The 15,902-nt window shown below is 37.9% G+C and overlaps 1 protein-coding gene across 1 annotated transcript; it reads right to left on the bottom strand.

Moving 5' to 3' along the window:
* Window positions 1-358: 358 nt before the first annotated feature.
* Window positions 359-5,472, bottom strand: LOC130655781 (PRKC apoptosis WT1 regulator protein-like). Its single transcript, XM_057458579.1, has 5 exons — window positions 4,789-5,472; window positions 2,237-2,308; window positions 2,005-2,021; window positions 1,597-1,687; window positions 359-1,517 (listed from the first exon to the last, which is right to left on the bottom strand). Exons 1-5 carry the CDS (start codon window positions 5,173-5,175, stop codon window positions 1,419-1,421), a joined length of 666 nt encoding a protein of 221 aa, XP_057314562.1. The 5' UTR covers window positions 5,176-5,472; the 3' UTR covers window positions 359-1,418.
* Window positions 5,473-15,902: the final 10,430 nt, after the last annotated feature.

The raw sequence follows: 15,902 nt of genomic DNA, 5'->3' as shown, positions 1-15,902 counted from the left end.
TGACAAGAATCAAGGATGCCAAAGGAATTGAACAAAAAGACAAATTGGATTGACCAGATCTCATTTCTGCATTACCTGATGCACAGTATATATATTTCGAACTTTTATTCTATGAAAGAAAAATCCATTATAGAAAATCGAATTTGATAAATGGATGTTTTTTTTAAAATTTACGTACGGGCGTAATTTGTGCGTGAAATTTCGCCGTTTTTTCGTTGTGATTTGCGAAAATTAATTAATCAAGAAAATAAGACATTGCTCAATTCGCGAAACACGAATAACAAGGCCATTTTTTTCAGGAAATACGAAAACTAAGGCTCTCACTCCTCTCTGTACACATACAAGAAAAAACGACGGGTAAAAGTGTGTTTCTTTTCTTTCACGCTACTCAAACAACACTGGAGTAACATACAAAACGAGATTTGTCTCAAAATACGTTACAAGTGCAATTTTATCAAGGGGACAAGTGTTATAAAAACGTGCATAAGTTGACACTAAGCAGAAGCGCGTTACTAAGGTGTAGTCTTCGTTGTTAAGGTGCAGGCTTTGTTGCTACTCTAGTTTATATTCAAGATTTAAAGCCATCTAAAAATGACTCCTGCAAATAGCCAAAAGCAAAAAAATTCTGGCGTACTTACCAATAATAATTAATTTTATTTGTAAAAAAAAATTACTTTTAGCCATCAAAGGAATTCCATTACCACAATTGCAGGGGTTTCTTTTCTACCATTAGAAAACGTGTCAATGGAATCCCCTTGACGGCGTCGTGAGAATCATTGTAATATTCCAACATTGTGAGATCATTTGCAAGTAAAAAAATAAAATTCTCACAGTTTCATAGTATTATACAGTTTTACACAAAAAATCTTTTAAAGACACTCGTGTAAAGAGACAAAATCCGGTTGGACTTTAAAAGCTATAATTTACAAAGTCGAGTTTCTAAGGACAACAATTAAAAATAGCAAATGAGATATTATTTCGACGTTCAAAACTTTCGTCATCAAAATATATAACTTGATTAACCCAAATAGGAATATAAAGCTATTGACAAAATAATGTCAGAATAGGGTCATGGTATTAATATATCTCACCAGACAAGTAGAAAAATATAAATTAATAAAACCTACATACAAAATTCCCAGCATGCATTGCATACTGTACAAACACATAATGGATGATACCCAGACGAGAAATAAAAATGTTTCCATTTTCAAACGTCGTCGATTCTTATGGATGATATTTCAACAAAAGATGGAAGATTTTGCTGCGTAACACATCCAAATATACATGTTATCCAAGGTCGTAGCAATTGTGTCATTTTTTTAACTCGATTCAAGCAAAGATCGAATCTTTTCAACGACATAATTACTTTACAAGATGTTTGCATACCACCCATTTTTACTAGTGCCCAGCTCCTATTATTTACGGCCAGAACTCGTAAAGTTTCCAACAACACGTAATAGAGCGCCATTTTCGTCTTTATACCGTTGTAAGTCAGTTTTCAGCGAATCAATTTCCTAAACAACAAAAAAATTAAGATTCTAAGTGAAACAAAAAATGATTTACGCGGACTAAAAAAAATGCGGGACTACTCACTCGTGTAGCTTTGGCGTATTTCTCTTTCCATTCTTCTATCTCTTGTTTAAGTACTTCCACGAGATCGTGATCGTTGTCAGCGACTGTATGACTAGAGAAATTTGTCTTGGTTACGCAAGCAGACATTTTGTGACATACACAGTACTTTAAATGCGAACTGAACTGGCATAGAGAAGAACATCCTATTTATTTAGACAACTAACAAACATTACCATATATGTCCAAAATGGATAATTAAAAAATAAATATCCTATCACAGGAAAGGCCTAGTTCAAATAATCTCTTGTTGGAATGTATACCCAAAGCTTACTGTCTGTTAGCTTATGAAAAAAAATATATTTGAAGCTTTGTATCATACATGGACACACTAGTCAAAAAAAAATAAACACAAAAACATGTTAAACTTACACTTCAACAGAAGATACCTAAAAACGAAGATAAGAAGTAGTTTAGCATACACTTGAAATAAATTAAACTTAAATTAGCCTATTAAAATGATGGTATAGCTAATTAGGGCTAACTTGAGCATATATTAATAAATTGATGTTACACAATTTAGAACTCATTTCTCAGTGATTAAAAGAAGGATCGCCTTAAAAATACATCTAACATTTCCTGCTAATGGATAATTTTAAGTTACCGTGGAACTTCCAGCATCCATATTTCGAACTGTGTTTTCCTGAACTGTTCTTTCTTCTTCGTCGGTTGCAACCTGCAAAAAGATGCACAAATTTGAATTTTTAAAAAAATGGTTGAAGACAAAAAAATCTGGTCAAAGAAAAATATTTTCAAGATATTAACAATAAAATGTTTCACCAGAGTGTTGTACCATTCCTCAGTAACACAACAATTTTTGTCCTATACACTAAACACACCAATACATGAAAACAGTGCTTTGTTCATCCTTTAGAGGTTTATTATTTTGTCATCTCACACCTTCACATTGGTATACAGAAATTGAAACCGAAAACCAGAGCTTTCTATGTTAATAAATTGTTATTAAAAAAGTCAAGCTTTAAAATTGTTAATCCTGTGAATTTTTATGGAGATCATTATACTTGTCTATTAAATTTATAATGGCATCCATGTTGTTGAGCAAATATTGGTAAAAAATTTATATTCTGCAGATTTGTGTATCACATTATCCATACTGTTACTAGTTTTGAAGTAAATAATTTTTTAATATGTATAAAAACCAAAAATTTCTCCTAAAAATTCCCCTGATTTTTAATTTCAAACTCTACAAATTTGAGTTTTACAGAAGTAAGAAATCTCCAGCAGGGAAGTTTTACAAATTAAACTTATGAATGCAGGTTTCGAATTAGAAATGTAAATGTAAGTGATCCTCCTTGTGGCTGTGATCTTGGAAGTAGTAGACCTCCATTGATTTCTTATGGTTAGAACTTTTTGCCAGTGACCCACATTTCAGAACTTTTTATTAAGCTTTAACTTTATTTACCAAGCACAACCCAACATAAAGTGTATGACAGTATTTTTTAATATACTGTAAGACCACAGATAAAATATTAGTACAGGAGAAAGTCAACAATGTTAAACAAGAGCAACTTTTTAGAAATAAATAACATTACGTAAATGCCTCATTCGACTTCTATTAAAAACAATGTTTCACTAACCAACATGAAAAAATCAAGCAAAACAGAAGAAAAACTACCACTTTAAAATTACTACCACAATAAAGAAAGAATAAAAAGCCATGTGAATATATTGGATATCAATTAGAAAATTTCCTTTGTATAACTAGTGATTCGAAAAATAGAATTTAGTTCACAAATTGTGAATTGTCAATGGCTGATTTGAATCCCTTAGTTCCACAGCTGAAAATATTGAGAATTGAAAGACAATGTTTTATAATTTAATGTACACTACATATTAGGATTAAAACCAGACTTTTTCCACCCTGACTGGTGAAATACCAAAAAATACACACCTTTCTGTTTTGTTAAAGGTTATTAGTGCTTCATCATAACATAACTTTTATAATCAGAATCTAAAAGGCTTAAAAGTAGAAACGATTTCTACTTTTAAGCGGCGAAATTTTTCATTTATTTGACCAATTAGAAAATGCCATCATTAATGTTTATTCTTAAAAAAAATCATCACTGGAAAGAATTTAAAATATCTGTTTTAATACTCAAAAAATGCTTACGTTTGCCACATGTTTTCTGTTTCTCATGGAACCACATCAAAATATAGGAGCAATTTGTTACAAATGCCCTACTAAATGTTTCTTTTTTCCCTACTAGATATTTTGACATTATACTAAGCCAGAGTTGTTTTGATCAAATAAATTAATTCGTTATTTCATCTTTAGCTTTATGCAACAACATTATTCCTAAAAGTTGACTTGTCCACTGATTGGTTACAATGGCTCTAATGAGCTTTGGTATTTACATAGAAATGTCTCGAAGGCTTTCTGTGTTGGTTATTTTTACTACATCTGAGCTGGCAATCTTCTGATATTGCTTAATTTTAATATAATACTGACAAAATGAAAAGTTAAAGGTTAAAGTATATTCTCGTTTAGAAACTTGTTGCAAACCATTGAACAGTAACTTATATTTGCTCTATCATTACAGAACAGCCCACCAAAACAAATTTTATTAAAAATTTATGAACTCCTAATTTTATTTCTTATTTAAACTTCATTTAAATCTTGGATAGTGTTGTCTATAAAAAAATCTTAAATACTAATATACTGGCAAGAAGAAACAGTTTATCAATTTGTACGATTCCATATTTTTATATACTACAAAAGTAAAAATATAACACACTAATTATTAGCCAAGGCTAATGGCTAGTCTCCCAGTCAGCAAATCTCACATAATACTTTTAAACCAATTACAGGTCCGTATTTTTTAGGGTAGCCATTATAATCTAGAGCTAAATTTTTCATAAAATCTCTGTTTCTTAACTTTAAACCTGACCTATTGTTGCGTTGTTTTAGGTAAGTTTTTGCCAACTTAGCTTTACTTCAATTCAAATATTTGTAGTTCTTGTTTAATTAAACCTTTTTGTGTGAGAGTTGGACTGTGACATGTCTGTGTACTACCTGACACAGGTGTTATATATATATAAAAGTTCGCTTTTATATATATATAAAAGCGAACTGCAGAAAAAGAAACCAAGCACAGATGAAGAAAAGAATAAAAAAACAAAATTCAGGTAACATACCACAGCTGTTCCAGGCATAATTACAACACCTGTGGACCTTCGTTTTTCTCTTAAGTTTTTCCTTTGATTTCTTTTCCTGCTGGTAGCACTCGATCCAGCTTTCTTGTGACTTTTCTTTGCAGTTGACTGTTCTTCTTCCTCGTCCTCTTCTTTTTCTGGTTTTGTATCTTCTTGGTCTGACTCATTTTTTACTTTTTCATCTTTCAAATTTATATTATTCATTTTCTGTGTAATTGAAGCTGATTCAGTTCTATCATTAGAGCTTCTTCCACTTGTTCTACTACTTTCGCGTTCAGCTCCATCCTCAAAAATTCTTCTTCTTCCAGCTGTTGTTGTCCTATTCTCCCTTCTAAATTTTGATTGAAATCTCTCCGTTTCTGTTGCCATTTTTAACAATTAGTTTATGCTAACTAAAACACTGAATGTCGAAGTTTATTAAGTTTTCAGCGCAGCTAGCTATATCTTCAGTTGATACAGGTAAATTCTTATAATAGTTATCTATAAATGCAATATTTTCTTCCCATAGATTTGAAGAGTTAAACTTAACATGCACTTCGACAAACAACTAATCATATCAAACGACAATTTTCAATCAAAGTTCAGAATTTTTCCATGTTTACTTGATATATGCTTATAGCCACCTAGAACATCATTTCCACTTCTTCAGCCATAATAATAACTGGGCATGCGCATTACGTACGACTCACCCATTGCTTAGGGCACATTTGATTGGTCCGGTTTATACAATGACAAGGGTCTCGAATCGAGGCTGCGGAAATCAAAATTGCACAAAAGTCAGACCCAATCATACAATAAATCTAATCAAACTTTCGGTCCGTGTTTTTTAATAAAGGATGTTCTCCTAATAATTTCTTTTGGTTAAGAGTGACAATATTTTGCCTCAACAACTAAAAATTTTTTACCAACAATTATTTTTTTCCAATCCAACTATTTTTCACTAAATTTTTAGAGGCTGAGCATTTTGTTTAGTGATTTCTGTGTATTCGAATATTATTTGTCAGTACTACTCGAAACCAACTTGCTATGCACTTTTATAGAAGAAGAGTTCATACATTTTTATGTCTTTTCTCCCACAACAATAAGTACTTTTTTGGTAGAAACATATATTTATGAATGTGTGGCTAAAAATATATATAGTGTGTGGAGGAGGGAGAGTGTTGTCTTCTCTCTACTTTGTGACCTTCAAAAGAGGAGCAATTTCGCTCACAATGTTGTTTTTTTCCGCTCAACAATTAACGCATTTACTTGACAAAAGATAAGTTCAAAAGGTCTGGGAATTACACTTTTGGCTATGTTAATGTATGTAATTTGAATTTTATTAAAAGTTAAAAACTTTAACAAGTTGTTTTTCATTGTATAAACTGTGATGCAAAGTGAAAATTGATTATACAAGAAAAATATTAATTCTGCCTTTGATATCCCCACCCCCAGAGAGTTAAGGTATTAATTTGCTACTAACGAAATGCTTTTAAACATTCTACCACACACATTGTGGAATGGGAAAATATGTTAAGTAACAAGAAAGACAATATCGCACAATTGTCATAAAAATTCACGCGTGCAAAGCATTCTCCACCTTAGGTTCTCTTGGCCGCTTAGCCGTGCACTATCAAACTAATCAAAAAGGAAAAATGCATGGAAACGCCACCTCATCCCCAGGACTCTCTGTCAGGAAGAGAACATCTGGGCACGAGGTTGGCGTATAAAGATATCATAAAAGTGAGTTATGTTTTTTTTAAATTGACTTCACGACTGAGCAGGTTAGGTCATACCGGAACATTTCCTCGTTCTCACGTTTCCTGACTCTTTTGTATCGGTCATAAACCGCCTTCCCATTCATGTGAAAACGTCAGATGTCCTGGGCTCAAGGTTGTCTAACCACTGTGCAGATCAAGCAGAAAAAATACAGGGGTCATGATAAATACGCTTACTCACATCCATCCATGTCATCAGCCCCTTGTCAAAAAGGTACAAGATATACCGGGTAAATGTCATGTGTTGGTGAATACTGTTTTTATTTTTTTATTTTACTTATTTTTTTTTCTTTGGTGCGCAAAAATTAATACAAGTACAGTGGAATCTCTCTATCTCGACTACCTCGACTACTCTTCTCATCTCAAACTACAAGAGATAAGAAAATATATGTTCTGGCACAGTCGCGTGCGCGAACACAGTGGCGTCACAACAAATCCCCGAGTATCCGGTACCATTTAGTACCATGCAGTATTGAGCTATGGAATTCAAGGATATATCCCTAATAATCAGTGCAATGTAGTTACGTCATCAAAAATCATACAAATAGGAGTCCAAAATTTCTAGCACAATCCCTAAAAGTCTACGCATATCAAGGGTAAGTCCCTATCATACAAAAATGAGTAGAAAGGGTTATTCCCTAAGAATAAACGAATGCGCAGTAAATCTCAGCAATCTTCGGAGTTGCACATATATAAATGAGTCAACTCAAGACGCAAGACATGTGCAAAAAAGCCGTTGAGGAGGAGCCCTGGGCGCTCATGAATGTACCAGATCAACTTAAGACGAAAGACATGTGCAACAAGGCCGTAGGAAAGATGCCACTTTAAGACGCAGGATATGTGTAACGAGGCTTTCCTAAAGGACCATGATATATTTTGGTTTATTCCGGATCATTTAAAGACGCAGGACATGTGTAACAAGGCCGTTGAATATCATACCTGTTTTCTAAGGCTTGTGCCAAGCAAGTTCAAAACGCAGGTAATGCCTTACAAAACGTACCCTATATGTGGGTGAAGAAACCAAGGTTATCCTACAACGTGATTGTAAGATAATACTATTAAATGTGCGTCAACTGTCAATCAAAATTCGATATCTTCGGAGCTGCAGCATTGATGACCTTTATGGCTGGTGTCGGCATCTCCTTATCCCACATGGCCCTGGCATTAGTACAAGAATTGGAGAGGGAGAAGGAGAATGAACGGAAGATTCAAGCCCTAGATGATCGTCTTGAAGACTATAGAGTAAATGGAGCATTGTAACGAGTGTGAACATATGTTGGATGCATACGACAGGTGCACCTGCGGACGTAGGTTTGTGGTAAGCGGTTAAATGTTATGCTGGTACTGCTACCATGAATATACCATATATAATGGGGGCGGCTGCGTATGTACAATGACATGCAATTCTCTGCAGTCGTTCGAAATACATAATAAACAAGGTGCTACGATTTGAGAATGAGCTTGTAAAACCTATTATTCTACTCATTTGCTGCTACCTTCACGGATATCGTTGATATCAATGTGGACTACATGACGGTGTCGGATCCCATTCCTGCTAACAGGGGTAAAGATCAACGGTACATTATAGGCTACCATGCACGGGACCTTGTGGTAGCACTCGGGGTAAAAACACCAAAAATCCGGTAAAAGCCGGTACAACGCCAATGCCGTACCGGCGATGAGTCTTGATTTTGAAGAGTACCCTGATTGGGTTGCAAAGTATTGTCAAATCTGGTCCAGGATTGAGGAGTTGATTTCCGACCAATTGACGACAGAACCTGTGAAAAAGGACCGTTATGTGAACGCCAAGCTTTAATACTACAAGGACGCGATTTACAACCAAATTCCACGGTATGCCGGTACCCTACGATGAACCCTGCCAAGGCAGTGCCATCTTGGCTATTTCATCGGTGTATGTGCAAGATAAAAACTACTGCCCTCAGGTACATATCACGGAATGCCGGTATAAGGACTTCAAACAAGAATGGTTGCTGAGTGAGGATTAAAAACCACATATTTATATATACCAAATATACCATATTAAGGTCTATACTCAGGCGGAGACTCTAGGTACCGCTTACATACTGCGCAGGTCAAACGTTTTTTAAAATGTCTTTCCTCCCTTCATCCCGGCCCTTCGCTATAAGCTGGGCACGCTCTTGTTCGTTTATGGCATTCACAATACGGTTAAAACGTTGTCGCATCTGTTCCTTCAATAACATATACTTTTTATGCTACTGCGTAATGAGAGTAAACTCGTAGTCGCTGATGATTCCTTTCTCAATGGCTTTTGATATGAGATCAACAATAGAGTTCAATTTCGCTTCTGCGAGTAGCCTTATACATCCATGTTTCTTGGACTTGACACGGAGCCTTTTCGAAGCGTATTGGAGACCGGCTTGGCTTATACCAGCTGCAATCGCGAGCCCCCCAATGGCAATGGCCAAAGGAACTGTCATACCCGAGGCCATGGTTCCTATGCCAAGCCCCGACGTAATGACGCTAATGCCAAGCAAACCATGATCGCAGAAGCGTACCCATGTGTTATGCATTTTAAACTTCTTTGCAAGCCTGTTCCGCTCCTTGATTTCATTTTGCAGATACTGCTCTATTTCTCCGATCTTTTTAAGCCTAAAGACCTGACCTTCCTCCTGTATATCGGCGCTTTGTACAGGTCACTCGGCAAACTCGGATACAGTTTGCTGATATCGCTCATATTTATTCTATTAGCAAATGCATCGTAAGGCCGGTGAACAAAACGTTCTTTTCATGGTGGTAGACATGAAAAACTGTTAGCATGAACTCTAGACGGTCCGTAGAGCCCTTCAGTGGAAGGTAAACAGGGGTATCAAAACTCCAGGTTAACATGTCCCCCAAGCATTCAATTCCTTGGCGGAAAGCAGGGCCAGAATTTTAGACTTTTTGCCGTCAAGCAGGAAGTCGTCCTCATCCAACTGCGGACAAACGAGTCTCTATATTAAATCTATATTAAACATCGGTTCTGTAGTATGCATCGTGGTCACCCTTCATATAATACTTTTTTGCAGGATCGTAGGGTAGGCCCAACAGCTCTTGCAGGGGTCTGTTAATAATCACCGTATACCCGTCACTGACACGAAGTCTAGAGAGTCCATTTTTTAAATCAAAAAGCTTGATCTTGTCCTCTGCCTGGCTGTTGACAATAGTCGCGATATCCTCTATACTGTACAAACCATTCATAATCTCGATCGAGTCAGACTCTGGTCAGGCCCCACCTTGCGAATGGTGAAGTCGTTCTTACTATACAGGTTCAGCCATGCGGGCCTAATATGCGAGTGTGATATCACTGATATACAGTTGCTTCATCTTTCTTTTAAAACAAAGATGAATATATACTCATACAACCCTAAGGCAAAGTACAAAAGTAACAGAGGAGAAGGGGCACTTAGTGTTACAAATCTTAAGCATCAGGGCCTGTGCGTGAGTACAGACTCGCATATTGAGGTAGCCTTCCCCGAGTTTACCAGGTATTCCATAAAAATCCCAACTAATCTGCTAAATTAGTCCGTCAGAATGGGCTGGACAGGACAAGCCTTGGACAACTGGAATATCCAGGTTAATTTTGCTACCCATTGTGCAACGACGGCATTAGGCATATCTACCAAGCACATGACGGGTTCCGTACCCTTGTCAATTCAATCTTCAAATTTCATGTCTATTACCACATTGAATGCAAGAATGAAGGCCGAGGAAGAGGCGGAGAAATTAAGCCACATTTACTTATACTCCAGAACATCTGTGGACCGGTTGCAAGGCTATTAAATTACTTGGTCTCTCCAAAAAGCTGGTAACTCATTGGTTGAGTAGGCAACTCCCGTGGCTCAGGCATATCAAGGGTCAGAAGCGTATAGACTACCCCCATTTTACCATTACAACACCCAATGAGATGCATCAGTTTGATTTACTGTACATGTCCTATGATTGGTTGTATGGCAATACGTACAAGTATATCCTGACGGGCATTGACGTGGCCTCACGTTACAAAGTAGCAAGGCCGTTGCGCTCCAAGAAAGCCAGAGAGGTTGCGGGCATGATCAAGGATATATACAAAGCAGGGCCTTTACGCTGCTCCAAAAACTTTCAATGTGATAACGGTAGCGAATTCAAATTGGATGTAACGAAGCTGCTAGAAGGCAACGGGGGTTAAAATCAAGCGGGATACTACCAAATATCACCATACATCTACGGCCTTTGTAGAGTCCTACAAAAAGGTACTTGCTGAAAGGCTATTCAAGCCTCAGGATGCGCAAGAGCTAGTCTCCGGGGAGCCTAGTACCATTTGGCTCAAGCACCTGTACGCTATCGTGAATAATCTCAATATTACCAAGACTACTATGATCAATTCAACAAGGCGATCAGGCTGGATGAGATACCACTCGCAAAAAGTGAAGAATATCCCGAAGAGAAACCCCTACCCAAGGACAGCTTGTATCTGCTGCAACCCGGAGAGGAGCACGGTGACTCGAAAAGACGCGCAACCGACGCCTTTTGGAGCAAACACACTTACAGTCTGGACCGTATAGTAGCGGGTAGTCGTACACTTTACTACTTAAAAGACGGTTCCGATCGAAGCTTTGTGTCAGAGGAGCTCACCTCCCTCGAATAGATCCCGTGTATCACCGTTGGGTAACGTGAAGTGATTTAGGTAACACAATTCTCGGTGCCTAGGGTATTGTCTCTGAATCGGCACCAGGCATGTACGGCATTGGGGTCGTTGCATTCCGGTTTCCTTACAGTCATCTTGGGGTACATCTCCCCTAACGTGCTTATCCTTGCACCGAGTTGCCTACGCTGGCATCGGATCATATAGTGCTTATGTATACCTTTTTTCCATGCTCGTGAGAATCGTTTTTATCAACCACACCTAGCCCGGTATAATATTGATATGGGTGTGGAACATACCTATGCCGTAGTTCCGAGTTGTCTTGTTTAAGGGCACTACGTTTTTCATCCCTATCCTCGAGCTCATCCCCGAGTGCCAGGAGTTGGTTGTCCCTATCCTCAATTTTGACAGCCTTTGGTTTTCGAGAACAACGAACAATCTCTAATGCGTCGTCTAATGTCACAAAAGTGTCATACCTATTTTAGTCTCCTTTTAGTGATACTTTTTGATACCCAGGACACGTCCTAAATCAGCGCGTTTAAACATAGGTTGATCCTGGTTGTTGGCCAGGGTGTCTATGGCTTCTGCGTTGAACATAACTTGCGACGACATCTTTCTAATATATCATCGTAAGCCAGGGGATTTTACTGTGGTCATCCGAGAATCTTCCAAGTCCTAGGGTGTTTTAGGGTGTGCTTGGATTTTTTCAGCTCGCCCTTGACATCCGACTAGTCGGAGATCAAATTCGTCTCTTCGTCGATTAGCCTCATGTCGCTGCGTTCATTAGGGTACTACAAAAACAATGCCTTCTTCTGCCTCCATAGGTTCTTGGGCAGGGCAGTATACGACTGTGTGAGTAGCCACAAGCTGTGCCTGCAATGCCTACCCGAAATAGCCAATTCAAGTAGGGATTGCCGACGCTTATCGAGGCTCAAGCAGCTCATTTCTGGAGTCAATCAGGAACACGTAAGGGTCTTTCCAAAGCAAATCCCTCTCTAATTAGGCTGTATTCCACCGTATAGTCGGGCACAGGATGATGATATTGTGATAGTGCTTTTCATTCTCGAGGAGGTTTAAAACACGTTGCGCCTTGCCACAACTTGTAGGTCCTGTAAAGATTGCCGTATGCGGATTTCTCACGACATCCAACATTTTATTCAATAGTACGACCACGTCCTGTCGTGAAGTTTTGGGTACAAAACTGCACATGCGGAAGCAAATCCATACACCTCCATGATTGTTTACCAAAGATTCCCGACAGGCAGGGCATAGCTTGGTATTTTGGGTCTGATATTCTAGGGGTAATGGGGGATATATTAATTTACCCTGTAGACATCGCAGTACCTTGGGGTACCTTTTGACTAGTAATGCCTTTTCCGGGCTCTCTCCGATGAGTTTGACGTACGGGGTATAGTGTTGCATGTCAACAAGGTATAGAAATATTGAGGAGGCTAAAAAGTGTTCCAAGTGTTCAAAATCTCTCTCCCTGAACCAGTTCAAAACCAAGAGCAATGATGAAACTACAAGTACATGCATTCCCTGCCTCGATAAAAAGAGGCTGTCAAAGGGCAAGCGCCGCACCTATATGCAGCCCCTACATGGGTTGATAATTATGCTGCAGGATCATATTCAGGCCCAGTTCTCCGAGGGTTATACCTGGGAGAATTTCGAGTTGCATGTACACTACAAGACACCTTTCAATAATCAGGAAACATGGAAGTCCCCAACGCTTGCCAAGGTTGCTAAGGCATTGCATAGGGTGTACACCCAAGGGTAAATAGAAGTATTATCGGACGATCAATTCCGTGATGTATCGGTTGCCTTTTGGTGTGGTGCAGTCTTGCAATTTGCACCCCTTCGCTAGGGTATACCCCGTTCTCCCTATACTTTAGCGGCACCTTGTGATCAAACTCCCACTGCCCTCTATTCCACCAATTCATCCCACCTTGCTTCATGAATGTTATAATATCACATCCCAGATATTCCTGGGATGCTATCTCTGTATCATAATGTAGGGCATTACGAATCCTCGCTAGAATTAGTTTATGAAAGTACCCGGCGTGATCGCATATGGGGCATTGGCGTCTTCGTTTTTCATGCTTGCAAATCTGATTTCCTTTACAATCTTTGCAAAAGGCCCTCATCCTTTCATGTTTGCAAATCTGACTGCCCTTACACTCTTTACATTGATACATCCTCCTTTAATGAGGGCAAATCTGGTTGCCTTTGCAGGCCTTGCAGAAATCCCTCACCCTTTCATGGGGGCATCTATTACGTTCACCCGACGCATTGCTGGCATCGAGGCATTTGATGCACATTTTTGTCGGTTGACCATTTCCTTTGATCCTAAAATTGTCTAAAAAAAGATAGTGCTTGCATCTCGAGCAGCTCTTTTCCATATTGACTCGTTTTTATCCTTGGGACAAACACGAGTTTTAACTGGACACTCTATTTAGGCTTCGGCACGATACTTGCAGGTAACCACCCCTTTTTGACGGCCATTTCACGACTCGCCTGGCCTGCTGCAAAATAGGCCATCATCTTAAGGACGATGTTAGTGTCCATTTTTGTAGATGGCGTTGTTATACCCAAAAATTTTGAAACCAAGGTCCACGATTTTCTCGTACAACATATCCAAAATCTCCTATTCCTTCGGTGTTACGTTGCTTGTGGTCATTTATTATTACTGCATTTTGAAAATATCGATCTGAGGCTGAGTTTTGCCTTGTTTCCCCTGATGAGGCTCTGGTGTGGGGTTTTGAGATTCATTTTTACCCCTACTAAACATATACCAGACGCCTATGGCAAGCACAGTAAAAGTCCCTACTCCATAAAGGTATACATCCGTTGACTTGCTAGAACCTACCGCAGGTTCTTGATCATCCTGTTAACTTGAATATATAGGGCTCTTTAACTAAGATTTCTCTGCATAAAACTACATCTTTCTCGTTGTTCCAGATCATAGGGCTGCTAAATTTAAAAAAACTTCAAAAATATTAGATTTAAAAAAAGTGATAGTTTGCCAATCTCTATCTCAACACTGAAAAATAGTTGTCCATAAATTATTTGCAAATAAAATTATTTGTGAATTTATTTGAAAAATTGAAGTTACTCACGCTCCTTTTCCACTATTTTCTTCAGCCATTTTTTGAAGTTCTTGCCACAACGCGAAATCAACAAAATAAAGTCTTTGGTATTGAAACGACGGAGCTAATTTGGGGTTTCCTCGGAGAAGAGCATGCGCACTAAAGGAAAAGTCAGACAAACGCCGTCCTAGATAACTCTGTCGAGATTTTCTTAAGCTCGCTATTCTGAATTCTAATAGTTTTAAACTTTTAGGGATTTATAAAGGCTCAAAGTTACGTTTTAAGTTGCATGTGAAAAGTGTGCAAGAATGTTTCACAAAAAACAAAAGCTTTTGCGCATATATGTAGTTTTTTTTATTTCGCTACAAGTCACTCGCTTATTCAATTCATATAATTTGTCGCAATTTAACTATTGCCCTCTTGTGTGGATGTTTTGTAATAAAAAGTCTCATACTCCTTACCAGCATTCATCGTTGGGGATTATCAGTGAGACACAGTGACTTTTCTCTTACTGACTCAAATTATTTGACTCGATTGAACCCATGGAAAAATCCACGGGGTCGCCCGTCCTTTATATATCGCATTTCGTGTTTCCGACAAATAGACGCACGAACAGACAGATGGAATACGGCTATTATTAAAGAGACTAGTTGGTGGCCTGTGGATAACTCCACGGGTTTGCCCGTCCTTTAAATTTATCCGTCGCAACAAAGTGGAAAAAAATTTATCGCGTTTTACATTCGTGTTTCCGTAGCACGATTTTCTAACACAGCAGGGGGTCCGCGTAGAGACAGACAAAATACGGCTATTATTAAAGAGACTATTTAAAATCACTATCAGGCAGTACTAAAGTTTACCAGAGTTGAAGTAGCAGGTGGCAAGGGTTAAAAACAAAGGATTGTCGGTGAAAAACCATGAATATTTCAAGTTTTTCGAAAAATTGCATCGTAGTGTAAGGATTAATTTTTAATCACCGGAAACAAAAAACACAGGTATTTTCCCGCCCTGTTGAAAAGTGAGTATTACAAAGCACAATAAATTTCTACGTCGAATAAGAGGTAAATCCAAATTAAAAAACAGTGAATTATAAATTTGGCGGACCATCAATAGACACAAGGAATAAACGCTATCCAAATTATACAATCCATGTAAAAGAGTACAAATTCGTCGGTAACCAAAAACAATAATTTTAAATAAAACTTAATTCTTTTCAACATTAGATTTGAATAATTCAAAAGAGCGAGTTGTTGTTTGGTGGATAATCAAAGTATATTGTTTTAAAAGAAATATAAGGGTCCCACCTCACTTTGCAAGAGCATTCACAACAAATTCTAAATAATTCGAGGAAGTGCAATACATACAATGAAGTAAATAAATGATTTGAAAGGTAGATTTTGTTTGTGCCTGTTCACACCTATGAAACAGACGCGGAAGAAAAAGAAGCAGACACAAACCCTATGTGAACACTCGTGAAGCATGCGTTGAAACAAGAATATCGATTTTTTCTTTTATATTTGCTTCATCTGCTGCTTTATTTTTTCTCTTGTTGCATACTTGCTTTATGGTTTTTTTTAAGCGCGCATCCTTTTTTGATATTATGCCAAATAACCC

This window comes from Hydractinia symbiolongicarpus, chromosome 8 (assembly GCF_029227915.1).
Source record: "Hydractinia symbiolongicarpus strain clone_291-10 chromosome 8, HSymV2.1, whole genome shotgun sequence".
Classification (NCBI taxonomy): Eukaryota; Metazoa; Cnidaria; class Hydrozoa; order Anthoathecata; family Hydractiniidae; genus Hydractinia; species Hydractinia symbiolongicarpus.
Note: the sequence above shows the minus strand (reverse complement) of the source record. Positions and strands in the feature narration are given on the sequence as shown.

Bases quoted from the DNA above. Each gene is read 5' to 3' on its own strand.
- LOC130655781 (XM_057458579.1), bottom strand. From the start codon at position 5,175: ATGGCAACAGAAACGGAGAGATTTCAATCAAAATTTAGAAGGGAGAAT. The intron at 2,309-4,788 runs GTATGTTACCTG...ATCTTTTTGCAG, and splicing joins TTATGCCTGGAACAGCTGTG to GTTGCAACCGACGAAGAAGA. The intron at 1,518-1,596 runs GTGAGTAGTCCC...TTTGTTGTTTAG, and splicing joins AATACGCCAAAGCTACACGA to GAAATTGATTCGCTGAAAAC.